Source organism: Ammodytes marinus, assembly GCF_949987685.1.
Source record: "Ammodytes marinus genome assembly, chromosome: 21".
Taxonomy (NCBI): Eukaryota; Metazoa; Chordata; class Actinopteri; order Uranoscopiformes; family Ammodytidae; genus Ammodytes; species Ammodytes marinus.
The window spans coordinates 2,595,396-2,616,058 of NC_137225.1; the positions used below are offsets into that span (position 1 = coordinate 2,595,396).

General features: G+C 41.7%; 1 protein-coding gene across 3 annotated transcripts; it reads right to left on the reverse strand.

Moving 5' to 3' along the window:
• Nucleotides 1–516: 516 nt before the first annotated feature.
• LOC307267746 (polypyrimidine tract-binding protein 2-like) lies at nt 517–19,959 on the reverse strand. 3 transcript variants are annotated; one of them, XM_080050130.1, is made up of 14 exons: nt 19,880–19,959; nt 17,670–17,697; nt 16,413–16,431; nt 14,266–14,438; nt 13,530–13,670; nt 10,700–10,855; nt 10,505–10,615; nt 10,175–10,385; nt 9,594–9,709; nt 6,607–6,640; nt 5,962–6,054; nt 3,977–4,193; nt 3,513–3,590; nt 517–3,173 (listed from the first exon to the last, which is right to left on the reverse strand). In XM_080050130.1, the coding sequence occupies exons 1-14, from the start codon at nt 19,885–19,887 to the stop codon at nt 3,044–3,046; spliced, it is 1,515 nt and encodes a 504-aa protein (XP_079906256.1). In that variant the 5' UTR covers nt 19,888–19,959; the 3' UTR covers nt 517–3,043. The 3 variants fall into 3 exon arrangements, with proteins under 3 accessions (XP_079906256.1, XP_079906255.1, XP_079906254.1); XM_080050129.1 differs by having other exon boundaries at nt 10,187–10,385; nt 16,371–16,431; nt 19,880–19,955; XM_080050128.1 differs by having other exon boundaries at nt 16,371–16,431; nt 19,880–19,955.
• Nucleotides 19,960–20,663: the final 704 nt, after the last annotated feature.

Consider the following 20,663-nt stretch of genomic DNA (forward strand, 5'->3'; position numbering starts at 1 on the left):
CAGCATTGTCTGAATGGACTTATGTACTGGGAGTTCTTTTTACCTCAGCCACGTCAGATAATAAACTCAACTAGAAAATCCCGCAGAGATTTTGAAAGTACGGGCCACCCGGCGCCGACCAGCAGCCCCGCATCGGCGGCGCCCCACCCGTCGGCCGGGCTCAAACGCTTCTACCAACCGCCGCCGCGCGCTTTCCAAACTCGAGTCCCAAGTTGTGGCCAATTGAAGGTTGTAATCGTGGCAAATTGGCTGGAAAATGGGCATGTTTTTTGAGCTATCTTGCTAAAACTCTATACACATACGTTGGTCCCCTAATGTTGTGTACACAATTTGGTGATGATAGGTTGGAAATCCATAAAGTAGATGGCACTTGACTGTATTTCAGGTCATAAAATTTACCGAAGAGAAAAAAAATCATGGCTGACCCCTATGGTCCAAGAGGCTTTATTGTAGAGCACCATGAGTTGTACACGTGTAAGAAATTGCAAGTCAATCAGAGTCAGGGGGAAAGGGGCGTGGCCTGTCAAACATTGCATTTTTTAATTATATTTTTCGCATTTGTTAATCTTGACAAACTTCGAGGGACATGCTACCACATGTCTTCTGCACGTATCCAGCAAGTTTGATGATGATAGGACCTATGGCCAATGAGTTATGGCCAATTTGCTGATGAGCCCCGCCCCTGAGTAAACGTTTTGGTGAATGGCGGCCATGTTTTTCAAGCTATCCTACTAATATTTTACAGAGGCAATACAGTGACATTTGACAAAGTTGTGGTTAAAACCCTGTTTTTCAGTTTATGCTAATTAGCTGGAAATATTCCCAGGCGGACTTTTATGGTCCCAGAGGCTTTTTTGTAGAGCACCCTAACATACACCTGTGTGAGAAATTTCAAGTCAATCGGACTTATGGTGTGCGGGGCGTGGCCTCTCAAACTTCTTTCAGTCGGGACTTCATAACAGCGCCCCCTTGTGGAAAATCAAAAAACTGAATAATAGCACACCCCGTGGGGTAGGGACAGACGTTATGTGAAATTTTTGTGTTTCTAAGTGAAACAGTGTGGGAGGAGTAGCAGCTAGAAAATGAGGCGGAAGAAATACTTAAGTAGTGTTCTTGCTCCAGGAGAGATGTCTAAAAGTAGTGTAGTGATTTTTTGTAAATGCAGGAGTGAATGGTGGACGAGGTCAGTCATTTATAGTCATTCAACCCAAAGCCGTGTCCAGAACACCACTCTACATCCCATTAAGTGACCCTATTCTCATGCTCCATGGCATTGTGCACCATGGTTTTAATTGGCTTAACACATCCCATCATCTCTGTCCTAAAGCTGGCCCTAGCATTAAATGCAGAAAAGCTTAGAAAAATGACAACAGATGCCATTAATGTAACTGGTAAAAGTCAGAGCAAGGAGATGGATCAGATAGATTGTTAGCAGATAGCAGAAGCCCTCAGAGATTGATTAGAAAATAGGCAACCTCTAGAGGAGAGAAGAGCAAGACGTTCAAAGGAATAGATTGTGTCAGTTGGCAGGGTGGGAAACGCATCAACCAAATGGACCTCTTGTCTTGCGAAGGAGTAGCATCAGAAGGCTTAATCTAGGCTTAAAGGAGCTTGTTTTTTTCAAGCGGCTCCAAAAATGAATTGTGGCTTCCTTCCCACCCTGGGACTGAAGATGGTTTGAGAAGTGAGCGGAGCTGACAGAACAGAGAGGAGAGACAGAGGAGGAGAATGCACAGCTACACAATAGTTTATTAGGCATGCTACAGACGCAAAGCAGAATACACCAGAGAGACCATGAGAGGGGGAAACTCAAAAAGCAGAAAACCAAGTCGCACCTCTCGTTGTTAGAAAATAATTCATCCTTTAATTGTGCCTCTTCAAAACTATATCAAATCCTGACAAGTTGAGCAGTATAAAACTGGACTTGGAAGAAAAAAATATACATGTCTATTGTTTCAAAGTGAAGTCCTGTTGGGTATTAAAAAACAAAACCGGGAATAAACTTAACACTTACAATTGTTGTATTTTACTCTGAAATGCAAAATTTTTCTGTATTCAAATACTTTTTTCTGTTTAAGTGAATTAAAGGAACTCTAAAGGCACAGGAACTTTGGTCCGACCGAGTAGCCCTCTCGAGTAAACTGTCACATGACTGAAATCACAGTGGACTTATCTTCTAACTGCTTCCACACCATGCAACACTTTCTGATGCAGGATGATCCTATCATTACTATACATGCTTAGAAAAACCATTGTCACTGACAAGTTACACCTATGGATAAAGCATGGAAGGCTTGAAAAACACGGATAAAGAAGTACTTGGCCAAAAGCCACAACAATGTGTGACATTCTGTCAATTCAAAATGGAGGGGGAACAATCTTGCACCAAACAGTGGAAAAATGGAATTCATGTTAGGCTGCCACTCATTGGCAGCAGCAAAAACTCTTACATGTTGCCTTGGGAATATCTCGCCTGTTGCTTAACTAAAAATAAAATGTTATGAATCTAACACTATAAAACAAAAACGCTAAGCCTGGTTGGTGACAGAGCTTCAGAAACTGAGCATGTCAAGACGACGACAAAACAGCCTGGATTCTTACTAAACTCCAAAAAATGCCAATACCATTGTGCCTCAAAAGCAAACGAGGGTAACTAAAGAACATGTCAAGCTGTAGAAACTGTTGATATTGTCAAGTAAGGCACATAATTACTGGATCTTTTCAACTAAATCAAGAATTAAACACTGATCTACATCAAACTATCATACAGGGCAACAATCAAATCATGTCAATTGTTTTCTTGACATAAAAATACAGAGGTACAGTTAATAGCTGGGAGGATCCAGTATCTGTAATGTACTCAACTATTCTCTTTAAAAAGGATGCAAGTCAAAGGGTTCAGTCTTTCAAGGAATGACAGGATCAGCAAAACCCCAACAACAAAAGTGATTCTCTTAATGTGGTCCCCCCCAGTGTCCAGACACAGTCTGAAAGGTTTCTGACAGTAAAGCCTGGTACTGTCACCAGTGTGTGGGTCAGATTCTTATATCGTGGACTTGGAGAAGGAGACTCTCAGGTGCTGGCTGCCTCCCATGTTGTAGTTGTGAAGGTCCATCAAGGACTGAATGGCCTCCTCCACTGTTGACATCTGGAGCAGAGCCATTTTATGATCCCTGAAAAATATGACAGTGTTAAGAACCGCAGGAAAGACCGTTTGCTGGGGTACAACTCAAACACAATGGCTAAACTACAGTCAGTATGTTTACATGACATCAGAGAAATGTACAGAGTTGTAAAGTTATACATTTCGCCAATTGCTATTGGTTAACCCCTCCCTAACCATTAGCCACCTGCTAACTGCAAGGTTTAACTGTGAATGTAAAAAATACTGGGTGAGAATTGCAAGTAGCTCAGAGGTGGAGCCTTTCGTGGATCTTCCACAGTAACAAACTTGTCAATCCTCATTCATTGGGAGCATGTGACTTGGATTTCAGAGGGATAGGTCTACTTACTGGAAAAACTTGAATGCCTTCACAGTGGCCCCAGCGTTGGAGAAGAGCAGTCGCAGGTCGTCCTCTGTCACATCTTGTCTGTTAAAATAAAGGTCACAGATTCCAGTCAGGAAAGAGCTTGTCCTTGTTATTTGGCATACAGTATAAGACTACCCAGTATAACACGGACATCAGTTTGAAATATGAAATGGTATGATGATTAATGATCAAGAACATTTGTTACACTTCGTATGACGGTCAAAATGTGTTCCGTGAAAAATCAGTCTGGTACTCCTAAAATATTGGGACTGAGGATCAAGCCCCTAGTAGTTATAAATTAAACCTCTTTGCAGTAAACCAGTAGTTTAATTCCCAGGCAACATGCATGGACAACACTATTTTTTGGGGGGGATATTTGAGACACAGCCTTCTCCAGCATCTAACAGCAGACCTTACTGATATGAGCCGACTGCTCTGGTACTTACGGGACATTGGAGAGGTGCAGGGTAGCAGATGGCGGGAAGATGTTCTGGAAATTCTTGGATCCAGGTTTCTTGAAGCGATGCAGTGGGGAGCTGGTGAAGTCCTTGGTCAGGCCCTGGTCGTCCAGGCCGTCACGAGGCAACGCCACTGTCTGGTGCTTGGACAGCGTCACTCGGACAATCTTCCCGTACATCTTCTGGCCATTCAAATGGCTCATTGCTTTAACAGTTGCAAAGGAAATTAAAGTCAGTGGTGATTATGTCACAGCAAATTGTGGTATTAAGTAGCTGCAGTAACAGCAAATGTTGGTATTAACTAAACCAGGGTTTTCTGCATATTCTAACGGGTTAAATTAAATACTTTAAGACAAGTATAAATGCAGTTTGTCCATGAATACCAAAATCGTATTCAAGCTAAATTGAGATTATTTTACTTTAGACTTTCTATGGAAACGCAGAAAATCTGAGAACCCAATTACAAGGGAAAAATGTCTATGGAGTCGACGGCAGAAGCTGACTCGGAGGATGTAAAACTCTGTGGTGGAAGGAGCTGGAACTTGTGTAGGTGGTGTAGCACTACCAGTTAGATCTGGTGGGGCGTAGCTCCACGCATAGTCTAGGCTCTGGAACCGTACTCCTGGATAGGGGTTGGACTATTTTCTTTACTAGAATTGCCAAGGGTGTGAGGCACCAGGCGGGAATGGGAATATTCAAAAGCCCCCAGCTGAGCACCGACTCCATTCTAGTGGGAGAATTCAACTCGCAAATGGGCAATTTTGAGAGACAGCCTCCCAGATCTGAACCAGAGTGGTATTTTGTTCTAGACTTCTGTGCTAGTTCTTCCGGGATATGTTATCCAATATCCTCGCTCGGAAAAAGCTCGGGTGTGGGAGAAGGTCGGAAAGACGATGAAAAAAAACTTTCGTCGGTACCAAGGTGTTTCTAGAAAACCATCAGGCACCTCAGGAGGGGGAAACGGGGAACCATCCAATCTGTGTACAGTAAGGATGGGACACTGTTGTCCTCAACTAAGGTAAACATGCTCTCTATGGTAGAGAGAGTAGAGTAGGGCTGATAGGGGATAACAGTCATTTCCCCTGGTGGAGGTCCCTGAAGTAGTCAAACACTCCACAGAGGCGAATCCCTGGGGATTGATGAGATCAGCCTGAAAATGCTGAAAGCTTAAGGTGTTGAGGGGGCCGTTTTTAATGACATGTCTCTTCAACATTGCGTGGAAGTCTGGGTCAGTGTCTAAGGAGTGGCAGACCAGGGTGGTGGTTCCCCTGTTCAAAAAGGTGGACCAGAGAGTGGGTGCCATTTAAAGGGGCATCACACTTCTCAGCCTCTCTGGTAAAGTCCACTTGCTTTAAAAGGAGGGTTCGGTAGTCAAACTCAGATTGAAGAGGAACAATGCAGATTCTGTCCTGGCCGTTGAACAACAGACCAGTTTTTCACTCTCGCAAAGATCCAGGAGGGGGTTTGGGAGTGTGCTCATCTAGTCGGCATGTGTTTTGTGGATCTGGAGAAGGCGTATGACCAGGTTCCCAGGAGATACTGTGGGAGATCTTCGGGAGTGTGCGGTGTAGGGGCCCCTTCTCAGTGCCATCCAATCTTTGTACATTCAAAGCCTGTGTTTGGGTTCTTGGCACCAAGATGGACTCGTTTCCAGTGGGGGTTGGCATCCACCAGGGCTGTGCTTTATCACCAACCCTGTTTTGATATTCATGGACGGGATATGGAGACGTAGTAGTCGTGGGGAGGGGTTGATTACTATGGGTGTGACAAACCTACACTCATCTTACGAGATGGCAAGAGTCACGATATTGGGTGCAAGATAACGACAAGACATTTTTTACACTATTTTCTAGAAAACTTCAGGGATTCCATAGCGCCTTGACAACTCAACAACGCATGCCTCCCACTAGAACTTGTGACCATCACCCGTCACCAGCAACGTGGTATATTGGAAGGTTTTAACATCTGCTCACCTAGCTGGGCCTGGTTGGAGTCCGACATCTGAATAAGAGCGCTATCCTTCTTATTGTAAAGAATTTTCACCCTCTGGACATCACCATACACTCCTGTGTTAGAGCCACAAGCAGGCAGGAGGAGAGCAGGTGAGATGGGAAGAAAGCAGACAGTTAGAAAAACTAAAAGTTAGCTTTGGAGACAAAGAAGAGAGAAAAGAGAACACACAAGAAAGTTACAGTAGACTTTAGAGTGAGAGGTGTGAAGAAAGAACAGGTAAAGAGAGAAGAGAGAGACACCCTCTAAACAGATAAGTTATCAAGCTGTGTCAGATGGCTAAAATCAAAAACTGCATGCAAAAACAATAACTTAACCATGCATTAACAGATAACTTTGTGGTGAATTTTAAAGGAAAGGAATGCATTTCACATTATCCCAAACCAGTAAACAAGAAAGCCAAAATGTATTAAAAATGACTAAACAAGCTAGTTTGCGCAAACACATACGCGTAAGGATGTAATAATGATTATATTAATAATTCTATTATAAATAATTACAAATGTCTCAAAGATAGAATGGACACAATAGAAAGGTAGAGGAGAAAAAACAAAGAGAGAGAGAGAGAGAGAGAGAGAGAAAAAGAGAGAGCGCTAACGATAACATACCGAAGAGGGTAAACAGACTTTGGGGCGTAACCATCTTTAGAGGGAGAGAAGAGCAACAAGCAGCGTGAGACAGGTAGAGAGGTAGAAGAGTCGGAGCGGAGCGGAGGTAGAGATGGACAGATCGATCCAGAACGGAGGTAGGTAGGAGGAATGGTGGTTTTTTGTTTTCCCCCCGGAGAGTGATGGAGGTGGTAGGTCATGGAGGAAAGAAGAGTCATGGGGAGGTTTGGATGGGAGTGGGCGGGGTGTGGTTAATGTAGGAGGGAGGGTGATTTGAATTGACCAGTTAAAGTCCCCCAGCAGCACATAGATGGGGAGGAAGGATGAATGGAGGGGAGGGGGAGGGATGGGGAAGGGAGGAGGAGGGATGGGGTAGGGAGAGAAATGGGGGGGGGGGAGGCAAATGCAAATCGGGGGGAAAATAAAAAATAAAAGTGAGGGAGGGGGAGGGACAAAAAATAAAATATAGGTCAGTACACTGGAATAATGCAGGTAGTTTGGTCAGAGATAATGGCTTGGATAAATGTTTTTCTTTAGTCAAAATACAGAAAATTACTAGCGCCAAGAGGTCGTTTGGCGCTTTTCCACTACATGGTACTGACTCTACTCTACTTATGGTTTTCCACTATAAAAAGGTCCCTGGTGCCTCATTTTTAGAGGTCCCTACTCCGTCGAAGTACCAGGTACTAAACGTTGACAGGAAACACTGCAGACCATCGATTAGTCAGAGCGTCATCAGTGGGTGGCGCCCTATCCTGCACAACAAACAGTCAAGCTACTGTAGCAGTGTTTGAGCTTGACTTCTCTCCAGTTTTTGTTTTACTTTATTTCAGAACTAGTATCAACTTGGTTGAGGTACAGCCTTTCCCTTACATTGGTGGCTGACAAGAAAATCCAGGCCGAGCTGGACAGGGCACAGAGAGTGTACCAGCGACCCTCTAACGAGACGGTAGTGCACATAAGCATGTTGGTTAAAGTTAAAGTCCGTAACTTTTTAATTCAAATGACTTATGGTTACATTCAAGACATTGCCAAACGAGTTGACAAAGTAGATTAGGCCCATCAGCTTCACACAATTCTGCAAATTCAGTATGGCAGCGTTTACCAACTGGTTTCGCCCCCTGACACAGGTGCAGGAACTCAGAAAATTCACAAGAAGCACCCAAGAAATGTTTCAGTTGTTGATTCTACTGCTAAGAAAAAACCTGGACGTACAGCAGAAAGTATAAAATTAATACGTGATCACTGAAGATGCGCTGACCGTTTTGTTGTAATTACTCAGAATTCCTCATTGGGGCAACCAAAGTTCCACACTATAGCTTTAATGTTACACAAGTTGAAAAAATAAATCAAACAATAGGAAAGCCTGCTATGACTCGGCACGCTTATCAGAGTGGTAAAGGACCCAATGTTACTTTATCCTAAAACTAAATATGATAATCACCGGATGAAGATTGAGTATAAACACTTAGAAGCTTACTTTAGCAGCTAACGTCACTATGATGACCAGACCAGCTACACAGAGAGGGTTGAGAACCACATGAGAACCACCTTGTAATGGAAAACCACGTCCAGAATAGAACCTGGTACCAAAAGTGAGTAGAGTCGGTACAATGTAGTGAAAAAAAATGCCATTTCACCCTGGACAAGCATGGGGTAAAGGTACATTCATGTCAAAATCATAATAAAATCAGCAATATAAAGTCATAAACATGAGATAGAGACAACATGCAGCAGGTAGAAAATCTGAAGATCTACAATCTTTCAGCGAGGGAGAATGGTACGACAAGTGTGTGTGAGCTGAGGGGAAGAGATTTGTTAAGAGACCATGCAGTTCAAATGTTGTTAAGCAGTACAATTAGCGAGCAAGAGTTGATATGAAGGCCACTCAGGTAAAAATGGCTTTCACACAAGTCTTAAAGAAACTTTTAAGCACAGTATCTTAACATAAGGGATTCAGGTTGAATAGTTGAGATACTGTCAAAGGCTCCAGTATGACACACTCATTCACAGCCAGAGAGAACAGAGATTTATGAGGAAAGAGACAGAAACATTAGGTGAGACAAATTAGATGCTATTTAAGTCACAGTCAAAAGGCAGAAAAAGAGGGAGAAGAGACAGCAAAACAAGCGCTTCAGAGAGGCAGCTATTTGTTCCCAGAACAGGTTAGGAGACCAAAGAATGGTTTCATATGAGCTTTCATATGAGCTGAAGAGAGGTGAGGAGAGCTTAGAGAGAGAAAAAGGGAAGAGAGACAGTTAGCCCAGTTAGATACAGTTTGACAAGAGAAGAGGCAGAATATCCGAGGAGGAAAGAGAGGAGAAACAGCAAATCCCCTCTCTATTGCAGGGATGTAATGACTCTTAAAATAAAACTGAACAAGGACACTAGAAATTATAGAAAAATAAAAAGCTTCAACATAATCTTTGCCTCATATCAAAACCAGCTATAGTAGGTCCACTCCATTTCTTTAAAAATGTTCTTTATTCCCAAGGTGTAACATCAAAAGAAAATAAATTGCACACAAACAAGGCTTAATATGCTCTGAAAACACCTCAGAAATATCTGAACAATCGCTAAAGATAATGATTAGTTTTCCAGCTCCTATATGATCAGCCTGACAAAGACAGAGTTAAAAGCTCAAACAAATCTACAACTCTCATTCTCTATGAGAGTTGTTGATCCCCGGTTTCTAATTTTGAAAGACTTCAGAAAAATGAAGGGCACATCAGTGTTTAATGGTAAATATGTGTAGTCAGAATCACGGATTGATTTACAGCACACACACAGTAAGGACCATGAGCAGATATTCACTGATTTTATGTATCCTCTATGACAAACACGAGACAATGAAAATGGGAAAAATGGGACACAAGAAGGACAACTGGCCATAACCAGAAAATTAGAAAAATGTAAGAACAGAGGGATGAAGGGTGGTGGGTAGATGGATATTCCATCTGAGTGGTGTGTGTAGGAAGGTTACTGACCTCCTCGTTTAGGTTGCTGACCAGCAGGACTCCACTGGACCCGGACTGTCCAGCCAGAGCCACCCTCCCTGCAGCGGCAGCCGCAGCAGCAGCAGCACTCAGAGGGTTCATGGCTCCTGTTGGGAAGAGGACAACACCATCATGGAATGGAGAGCAGCACTTCAACTAAACCACTACATAACACTTTGAAACCCAAATGACTGATGCTCTAAAAAGGAATTGTCAGCGATTCTGGGGGTGCGTTGTCAAAGTCAGTGAATATCTCCTCAGATCGATCCACTACCTGTCCATACTGTGTGTGCGCTGAATAAAAATCCAGTGTTAATACACAACCCAGGCTCTCTAAACTGGTATTTAAACAAAGGGGGCCCACCGTAGCTAGCAACATGCCCGTATACAGAGCCTAGGCTACGTATTAACACTGTTTTTTTTTGTCAGTGCACACACAGTATGTACAGGTAGTAAATTGTGAGGAGATATTCTGATTTTGACAAGCATTTTCCATAACAACTGACTCCACCTTTAAGACTGTGATGTAAACACAACAGGATGTATGGAAGAAAAATAAAGGGGTGATGTACCTGGGATCTTACCGAGGAGGGAGTTGGAGTCTTTGCTGTAGGCAGCAGCCATATTGGGGTCAATGCTTGGCTGGCCGTCACCAGCAGGGAGCTCTGGCCGCGTGTAGTCTCGACTCTTATCGTTGTTGTACTTGACATTTAGGTTGACCAGCTTGGAGAAGTCGATACGGAGGGTGCAACATGAATTGTAGATGTTCTGGCCATCCAGTGCCTGGGAAGGGAAAACATACCCAATGTTTAACTATTACAAACACTTACAGTTCCCTGTAGGTGTGTGGTCATGAAGATATTTAGCATGATAGTGGGAGCTGCAGGTGAATAAGCCATTACCAGTTTGGCCTGCTGCGCATTGACAGGATCGCTGAACTGCAGAAGGGCCTGGAACTGATTGTTCTTGGTGAATGTGATTATCTTCATGACTGTGCCAAACTTTGAGAAAATCTACCAACAAAGAAAAACACACACTTTAATATTGTAGTACAAACAGTGGATATTTATGACATGATAAAGTGATTAGTTGCGTGCCTGTTGCAATACGTCCAGCGTTACAGGGTAGAACATGTTGTCGATGATGATCCTCAGCACGGGACTGGAGGCTGCAGCCAGAGCCTCCTGGACATCTGTGCCTGGTGAGCCACCAGACTGCACCGCTGACACTGCCTGAAGCACTGCCTGGGTCCGCTACAGACAAACACAACACAGGTCAGTCTTTATCTATAACTCCAACTTCAACAGACAAGATGGTGACCCAATAACACACTATTAATGAAAAGAAAACAAGGCCAGCATTGATATACACGTCAACACTTGCAAAATACTATACAGTTATTAGCCTCTCAGGTTGTTGGTTTGTGAGTTATTAAATTGAAAACGATGTTCCAAGTTTATAGCTCAGAATTCCAAAGTATTAACTGTCACATTGTATGTTCATTTTCAGGTTAATTGTGTTTTGGGTTTCACCTAGAAACGGTTTTCATGGTATAGTGTCCAAATTAAAAACCTTTACCGCTCCGTTTGATAGCCTATCTCTTTAAGCCCCGCCTTCCAAAAAGCCCAGTCTGCTCTGACTGGCCCTGAATCTTTCGGCCTCCACACACATCCTACCTCTACTGCGCGTCTACCTCGCGTCTGCGTCTGACTTTTTGTCACTGACCGTGTAATCAACCTAGAGCGGGCACACATCCACCCTCAGACGCACTACTGATGCGCGTCGGAGGCACGTCTGCAGCGACGCTCCCCTTTACCTCAGGAGGCTCGCCTATTTTTTTCTGAGCCGCGCGTCTCTCTCGGGTCTCTCTGCTTTAACTGATAGAGGAATACCCTGCTGTCATACCGGCAGCTTTCGCTGTAGTTTCACTATTTCCTGGTGTGTCCCTTTCAAAATAAAACTTCCAACCAGGAAAATGTGGCAAAAAAAAAAAAAAAAAAAAAAAAGAGGCAATGGGAAACACGGATTACTGTCAAGACTCAATATAAATCATATGCATCATAAATGACACGAAATAACTTTATTTTTAATGGGAATTATCTATGAAAACTCTATGTAGAAAGATAGGGCTTTGAAACAGCAGCAGCAGCAGCTGCTGAGACGTTCCATGTGTGTGTTTCTCTTACTTTGGGAATCTCTAGACACACCGTGGACTAGGGCTGGGTATTGCCAAGGACTTCGCGATACGATACGTATCACGATACACTGGTCACGATAAGATATATTGCGTATCTTGATATATCACGAAATATTGCGATATTCCATAAACAAGTTGCCTTGTCAAACATAACAGCACAATATATTGATAATTGCACAGACATATGAAGTCAAAACTATTTTCCACAACTTCCTTTACTAGTTTTCTTCTTTTTCTTCCAATTCACTCTTGTACTAACTGTACAGGACAAACTGAAAATTAAAACACATCAGTGTGCTTTTCTGACACAGTGAATCTTAAGTATTCTTATAAACAAAATTGATCTAACTTCAATAGTCAGTATCTTAGACGCTCAGGCCTGACAGCAGACATGGGTTTGAATCTGACCCGTGATTGTCCTCTGCATGTCTCTCTGCACTGTCAATAAAGCCTTGAAAAAAAAAACGAAAAAAAAAAAATAATTTAAAAATCGATTTTTAGTTTAAGAAATCGATACTGATATCGCGAAACTAAGTATTGCGATATAGATTTTTTGACACAGCCCTACCGTGGACCCATATTAATGTTGTAAAAGTGAATTTTCCATAAATAGGTTACCTTTAATACAGCCAAACAAAAAGCAATAGTTCTTAACCAAGTACTAGCGTAACAAGTAGGCCTGTCACGATAACAAATTCTTCTGTGCGATCAATTGCACCAGAAATTATTGCGATAAGCGATAATATTGCCGTTTTGAGACCATTTTCAACTAATATAATGATAAAGGCATGATAATGCAAGTACACCCTTTAGAAGATCAATAAACTTTTATTTTTAAAGAACACTGGAACTGGACGTCTGGAAGACATTTAAAATATCCAGAATAAATTAACAAAACAACCAAAAACAATAAATAAAATTGACTCAGTCTATTTGTTTTTTCCCAAGCTGGAAAACTGCATCGGGTGATTGTGTTTAAGGTGAAGATTCAGGTGTGTTGTATTGCTGTGCTCTCAGCAAGCGCATCATAATTGCGCAGGTCTGAGCAAGACGGCTCCTACTCAAACAAGGCTATTGTTTTTAAACAAATGCGACATGTCGGCTCGCTCAGGTTAGTTGGTTCGCCCCGGCCGTTGGGTTTGAAGCCGATGTGCTACCACACGGCAGCTGTCGCGTAAGGCTTAGACACCAACTTTTTATTCCTCCACATTTTTGTTTTGTTGCTCTCCTCCTCACGGGGCTCTCATGATGCACTCTGTGTAACGCCAGGGCTCTGCCTCCCACACAGAGACCATGCAAAAAGTGACTGACACGTGACAAGGTGGGTTACTCGGTGTGCCCTCAACTCGGCCTTAAAGGCAGCGCTGCAGGAAAGGCACCATTAACCATCACCGAATGCCCTAACCCTGCGCGCTGCCTTGAAGAATTCAGTTGGGGCAAAAAAAACACCAATCCCGGCGAGAGGGCAGATACACCGGAGTAAAAACTTTGATATCCAGTGTCTTTGATAGAGAGAGACACGAGGAAAACAAACAAGCAAATTATCGCAGCTGGCAAAAAATTATCGCTCATTTTAATTTATCGCGCAATGAATTGATTTATTGCATATCGCGACAGGCCTAGTAACAAGGCATAAGATTTGTTCCTGTGTATTAAAAGCTTTTCTGAAATTGAAAGTTTGCAAACTAATAAAAATAATTCCCCAAACTCAGTAGTCAGGCTGTACTAACCTGATTGCCAGCGTCAGTTTTGAGTTCTTTGTGATTGGAGTACTGAACAAAGACTGGGACATTGCGGACATTGGGAGTTACGGTGCTGTAGTAGTTAACCATAGTGATGGCAGCCTCTTCCGTCCCCATTTCCAGGAATGCCTGGAAGAAAAAGATAAGAGAAAGTTAAGCTCCCACCGCTTTTACCATTCAACAAGTAATTGGTTGACTTTTTCAACTTAAACTTTAATTTCATCTGGACAAAACTTTTTACAAACCAATTTAATTGAGTTATGTAAAGTAACTTTAAAATTCCTGCAAGTAACAAACAAATACACAGTCCTAACTACATAACCCTTAATGCTACTAAGTCACTACTAAAAAGTATTCCCCAAAGGAAATGGTATTTCTCCACTGTGTTGTATCAGACCAACACAGATGAAGTTGTCTGTATGTTAAGATGAGGCAGCTGCCCATCAATCAAGGCTAACTGACATACTGACAGCCAAACAGCAGCAGTACTACAAGGATTGAGCAGTGGGCTTTTAATGCACTTGGAAATACAAAGTCTGAATGAGCTAAAAAATACTTGTGACACTTTGTTTTGGATATATTAAGACAGAAAAAAAGATTTGACCACCATCCTTAATCAAAACACTGTTGTCATCATCCTATGACCCCTCCCATGTCCAGTATGAATTCATCAATTGTTTTACAGTTCTTACTTGCACCATGCCCATCAGTTTCCTCCACTCACCTGGTTTTTCCCCTTCAGAGTGAGGATATTGGTGACTTTTCCAAACGGCAGGCCGAGGGCGATGACTTCGGTCTCCGAGGCCTCGTTGGGCAGCTTCCTGATGTGGAGCACACGAGATGGTGGGGCCTCCTCCACCCTCAGCTTTTTACTGTCACTGCCATTTGAAGCCCCATCTACAATTTTAGCATAAACATGGATTAACATTGCTCTTGAATACTATTACAGGCCACCATCATTTAATGGGTAAGGTAGGCAATATTATATATTTTCTATTGACAAATAATCTCATGAAAAGGCCAAAAATCTGTTTTCATTCCATCTCTATATCTGTCAGACTTTAAAAAGGTTAAGGATCGGCTGATTTCATATTTTGCGTTAGTCCATCTCTTGATAGTTTGACTGTCAACCCCAAGCCCATTGATCCTTACTAGGCAATAATTGTTTCAGACAAACATGAAAAAATTGCTCCGAAATGTCTGAAAATTCTCTCTCTAGTTTCCACCTGCCAAAAGATAGAAGACAAACAGCCAATCATGTTGCAGGAATAGAGATTTGTTTGTAGTTGAAGCAAAATGAGCGGTAGCAACACCAGAAGAAAACATGTCGCCTGTCAGCAGCAGGTAGAAGAAAGGTCACTCAACTACAGTTGTTTGAGATTTAGCATTTTTACCTTCCGACAAAAAACAGCCTAGTGTGCACTGCATATGGCAGCTAAGACAGGTGACAGCACACACCTTTATAAAATCATGTGGAAAATCGGTAAAATCATGTGGAAGAATATCAGCCATTACAACAGGCAGAAGGCAAGACCTTCCCAAACTGGTTTTGTTAGTCGGGCAAGTTAGTGTGACCAGTGACCACCCAGGAGCAAACTAGTCTATCAGCATTCATTCAAATCACAATTAGCCATCATGTACAATTTATCTTCAGTCCTTCCACCAAAATAACAATTACAAAGTTGAGACAACTCATCTATAAAGCCTCATACCTCATAGTAATTCAATAATAGTCCATCCAAAAATGCTCTGGTTACATTGGCAAAGGTCCACACACCATCCAATTGCGTAACACAATATAACATCCATAAATCCCCAAGGACTATTTGGGCTTCATTTGAAATGAGCCAGCATAACTCACGGTCCCCTGCAAACATTGCTGGGATTTTAATTTCAAAATGTCTGCTACACCCCAACTTTTTGATAGACAGCTCACTTGAGCCAATAGGGCCCTCCGTGTCCTGTCTACCACCTAATAGCCAACAAGATTATCTGTCGCAAGAAAATAGCAGAGTGTGTGAATGAGTGGTATTTTGTATAAAAAATATTAAATGAATATAACATGTAGACACAATGAAGCAACTGTAAACTATAAAAACAATTGTTACATGTTGTACTGCTTGAATATATTGACCTGGAGGTTGGTTTGATTGAGGTAATACATACATTAAATTAATAATCTTGGATTATTTAGGATACACATGAAACTACCCAAAGATCATTGACAATTGATTTGTGTATTATCCTTGATTTATGTTCTCCTCCATAAATCCTTCTCTGGAAAAAGTTGCCTTGAACTTCTGCAAGTATGGTTATTTAAGATCACCAATGGGTGATATTGCAAACTTTGTTTAAAAAAAGATGTCTCACTTTATTCTTTATTGATAATTGTCGAAATCTTTATCTCACTTTAAGAGATAAGTCCCTGGGATCACATTGGCTTGGATTGGGGCATTGTGTAGCAATTGTAGACTGGGACTTTCTCTTTAAGTCTTCCATAATAATGCAGAAGCTGAGAAGCTTCTGATATCCCGTACAGGTACGGAGGCATTAAAATGCAGCAGCACCCACTATGTGTGTTCCTGTCACATGCTGTGGTGTGTGTGTGTGTGTGTGTCCTCCCACTGAGGAGCGTGATGTTATCCACACACTAAATATCTCCCAACGAGAGAACACTTCAACTTGTGCGGTCTGGTTGACTTTTCAAAGCCCATGTTAACGCTTTGATTCCTTGTAATTGCTGTTTGTCACTGCCCCATCATAATGGCTTCATGCAAAATTCCATCCAGTCCCTTCTCTATGCCTCATGGGTGGTCGGAACGAACTCACCACTGATACTGCTCATGCCAGAGTTGGGACTGTTGTACATACTCAGCTCGTCTGATCCTCTCTGTGGAAAACAAAAGAACAAACAGGCAGACAGTCAGCCACAGCGGTGGAATGAGACAGGCCCTCCAAAGACAACAATAAAACACTAGGGTCTCTAAAGACAGTTTAAAAGTTACACAAAGGAGATAGTGGGAGGAAAGGGACATGAAACAGCACAAGAGTGATCTGGCTCCTCCCTCCTCCGCTGTGGCTTTAATCTCAGTGAATTTAAGACGTTGAGATGTGTCATTTCATCCAGAGCTCTACTGGCTCCCAGGAGGCTGTCCGGAGCCGACTGTGCTCTTAAACCTGACTGATGGCATGAGGGGGAACCTGGCTATAGGGAGCCATTACACACACTACTTTATAATAGCTTTATACAGTCCCTATTGTTTCTGTCCCACTGAATTTGAACCAATTGTTCTTTGTCACTCACATATTTATGGTTAGGATAAACTCAATGTTGCAGGCCCCGCTACAGCGACTTGACACAAATAAGGGTTATAAAGTTGTCTGACTTGAGCAAAATGTAAGCACACAGTGCCACAGGCAAACCAACTCCACAAAAGAATGATCTCTCAATAGCTCGCAACCCAACTGTATTGTCTATGACAGGGAGATATTGATGAAATAAACATGAAAGCCGAAGACTGGCATATCAGAGGAATCAAGTTTTTAAAGACAGTTGTGTTTCCCTTAGGTTAGGAAGCATGAACAACAATGTTTACGCTGTTGTGTCACATGATGGATTTGATCATTTAAAAAGGTGGAGTCAGTGATTCTGGAAAATGATTGTTGTCAAAATCAGCGAATCTGCTAATGTGCGTTTGAAAAAATGCAGTGTTAATACACAGCCTAGGCTATGTAAACAGGCATATTGCTGATCTACGCCCCCCCCCCCCTTTGTTTACAGAGCCTATGCTGTGAGTTAACAAAAAAAAAATTCTTCCAGAACACATGCAGTGTGGACAGCTGGTGGACTATGAGGTGATATTCGTGATAGATAGACGAAAAGTGATTTTGACAACAAGCATTCTCCGGAATTACCGAGTCCACCATTTTAAAGCTACACTAAAGCATGAACATGGCAAGGCCAACTCATGATAAAAGTCGATCTATATTGATTAATCTAGAAAAATAATTAATGCAAGCAATAATAACAATATGCATTTTGTTTCACAATTTAATAAATACTAATGCGTCAAAGGCAGGCTTGTGTGATTAGTGAACACTGAGCAAAAAGTAAAACACAAATCTCACCTTGACTCCAACTGCAACATCACTGATGCTGAAAGAGAAACAATGGAATTAGTTTGGAATGAGGAACAAAATACAACAGTTAAATGAGTACTGCCACATAAACAAAGTCTGAAGTGGACCACACAGTCATTTACAGCAATATCTTAATGTGTCTCTACTGTCAAGTCCAAATTGCTGGGTGACACCAATGGTATGTGGAAGTCCTTAACCCTTTGATGACGGCTGCTGCACGACGCTACATTGTATCTCCTGCCGGCTGCTGCTAGCACACGTTATTTTCGTCACGTGCGCAGCATAGAATGCACTGTCATTGGTTCAAATACACATGAGGTGGGTTTTGTTGATTTTTTAAGACCACGTGACCACCCAAATGTTGTGTGGTTTGCCAAAAATCCAGTCAATCAAAAAAAAAGTGGCATGGAGTGCAGAATCAAGGTCTACTATAGACTACTGACGAAAATCACAGAACACATTGCATCTATTTATTAACAATATTGAAGAATTTAGGCTATATTTTGCTGTTCCAACTCAAATTCAGCCCAGCCAGGTGATGGTTAAGTTTCAGTTTCGTTTTCATTTTCATCTCCGTGGTATACACAGCTGATCGGCTCCCGACAGCGAGAGTCAGTCTGCGTTCCAGTTGTACAGGGAAGTCAGATTTATGGTGCCAGTGATAACTGAACTAAATAATAAAATAAAGCTATCTCCTCCTTCCTATATATGTCTATCTTTATCCCTCCACTGCACACTCAGTCACCACTATCCATGCTAAAAGGAAGCAGGATTATGACCTCATTTAGCACATTCTTTTTAAATATTTTATATAATTTATTATTTTTTCCCCAACCCCATCTAAATTTGACGATTTTTAGAAAAATGTGTTGGTTTGTAAGCGCAAAGGGAGCATGTTTAAATAAAACCTGTGAACCTTAACTTTTAAATGTATTTTATTTCATGTTGTTATGTGCTACACAGGCTTCTACCAAATGTCTGTGTAGCTACACAGGCTTCTACCAAAGCCTACAAAAGGTTTTGGTAGACAATTCGTACTATTTTTTCAGAAAACCCTCAGGCATTAAGGACATGCATCCTAGATTGCCATAGTCATCAATGGGTTAAAGTACATGTGTTACAGTAAGTGAAAGAATGCAAATATTCTTACAAATGAAATGCCAGTTACTGAAGCCAACCACAATCTCTTAAACACTATCATCAAGAACCAGATCCATTTAGTTGTGTATCATTAATGGATTGAATACCTTCTAATGTATTTTCCAGTAATGTATTCTAAATACAGATGCCTTCAGGCTCCAGTACTTACTTGCTAATTCACACTTCCATTAAATATGCTGGTTGCAATGTTATGTAAATATACTGCACATTATACATCATTATGTAAATATTTAGCTATGTCTGTATATCCTAAATTTTAAAACCACAAGTGTGTGGCTTCATGCTGTTCAAACTACAGTTCCCCAAGGAGTGTATGATTCATCACACATGCATAAGTAACGTTGAGGTCATACTTTATTCAAGTCATGGTCAACAGTCTATAAATGGCACACCCTAGCACACTTGATATTAACTTAACAATATTAGCACTGTATAGCTAACGCAGTAGAACACTAGCGGAGTAATATCAACAGTGTTCCCAATTAAACAGCGTGCCGCAGCTTTTCTTGATAACACAATTGTGTATCAGCGATGCGGGCACGTACTCATTTAACACTAGCCCGCATATCATGCTTATCAGCTCGGTCAGCTAAAGCCAGGTTGTTAGCTATCACACAAAGGATCAACGTAACTGTACATCAGTAAACGTTAGCATCACGGTTCGCTAAACTTCACAAGCCTCGTTGTTAGCACCCTGCTGCAAAATACTATTGAGAAGGGGTCTTTTATGGGACATTATCAGCACTTGTCCCTCCCTAGGACGTCGTCATTATGCATAAATATATATTAGGGATAAGTAACAACGCCACACATGTTACAAACTGCGGGCGTTAGCTCGTTAGCTAAAAATATATTAGCATGCTAGCATTAAGCACTTCCTTGATGAAAGAGAGCGCGTGGCTATGGAAACCCAATATCACAAGCATACGAGTCTTCCTCCGCTTCTTCATACAACAATGCATTCACATTATCTGCACTCTGTAGTACATCGATACATTTTAAATGAGATGTGGCTAGCATCGCTGATCGAATATTACCCGTCCATTTCTGTAGAATTTTCTCAGTGCCTCCGCTTTCGGTCCTGTTGTCGCTTCAGTTTACGCCGAGTCGCTCTGCGCACGCACACACACATACGAGACCAAAATGGAGGCAAATGTGAAGACGATGCAATGGCGGAAGTGGGCGGAAAATGCCGAACGCGATGCTTTGCTACAGTGACGAATAATACACATCAGTAATTATGATTTATTTGGATAATGTTTTGTTAAATGTTACCAGTCTGAGCTGCGTTGGTAAGTATGATAGGCTCTGCATAGTAGTGATGCTGTAGCCCACTCACACTGGCAAATATGCAACTGGTCGACAGAAAATAGAAATTTCAAAATAATTTAGGCTACCTCTCCAGATTTTTAAGCAAATTAAAAAGGCTTAGCCAAATGGGAGTTTAAGTTTTTTTTCTTTTTTTTTGTTACCATAAGTCAAAGCTATCAGACCGCAATCAATAAAAAGAGAAGACATCAAGCCCCCATCCAACAAAGAAAACAAAGGAGGAGACATTTAAAAATTAAAATTAGAAGCTTGAATACGAATAATATAGGCTATTGAACTGATTAGACCTATTGGGCTCTTATTTAATGAAATTGTAGTGTGACCATTTGTATGTTTCTAGTTAATGTTCTTCTTCTTTGATTTTAGGCAGACTTGACGCAGCTATGGCTTATTGCTGCCCCCCACTGTGTGTTATGTTACTCTAAATCCTTGAATATAGTCCAGTGTTGTGAAGATAATCCAACAAGTCCTTTGTTTTATCCCATGACTCCA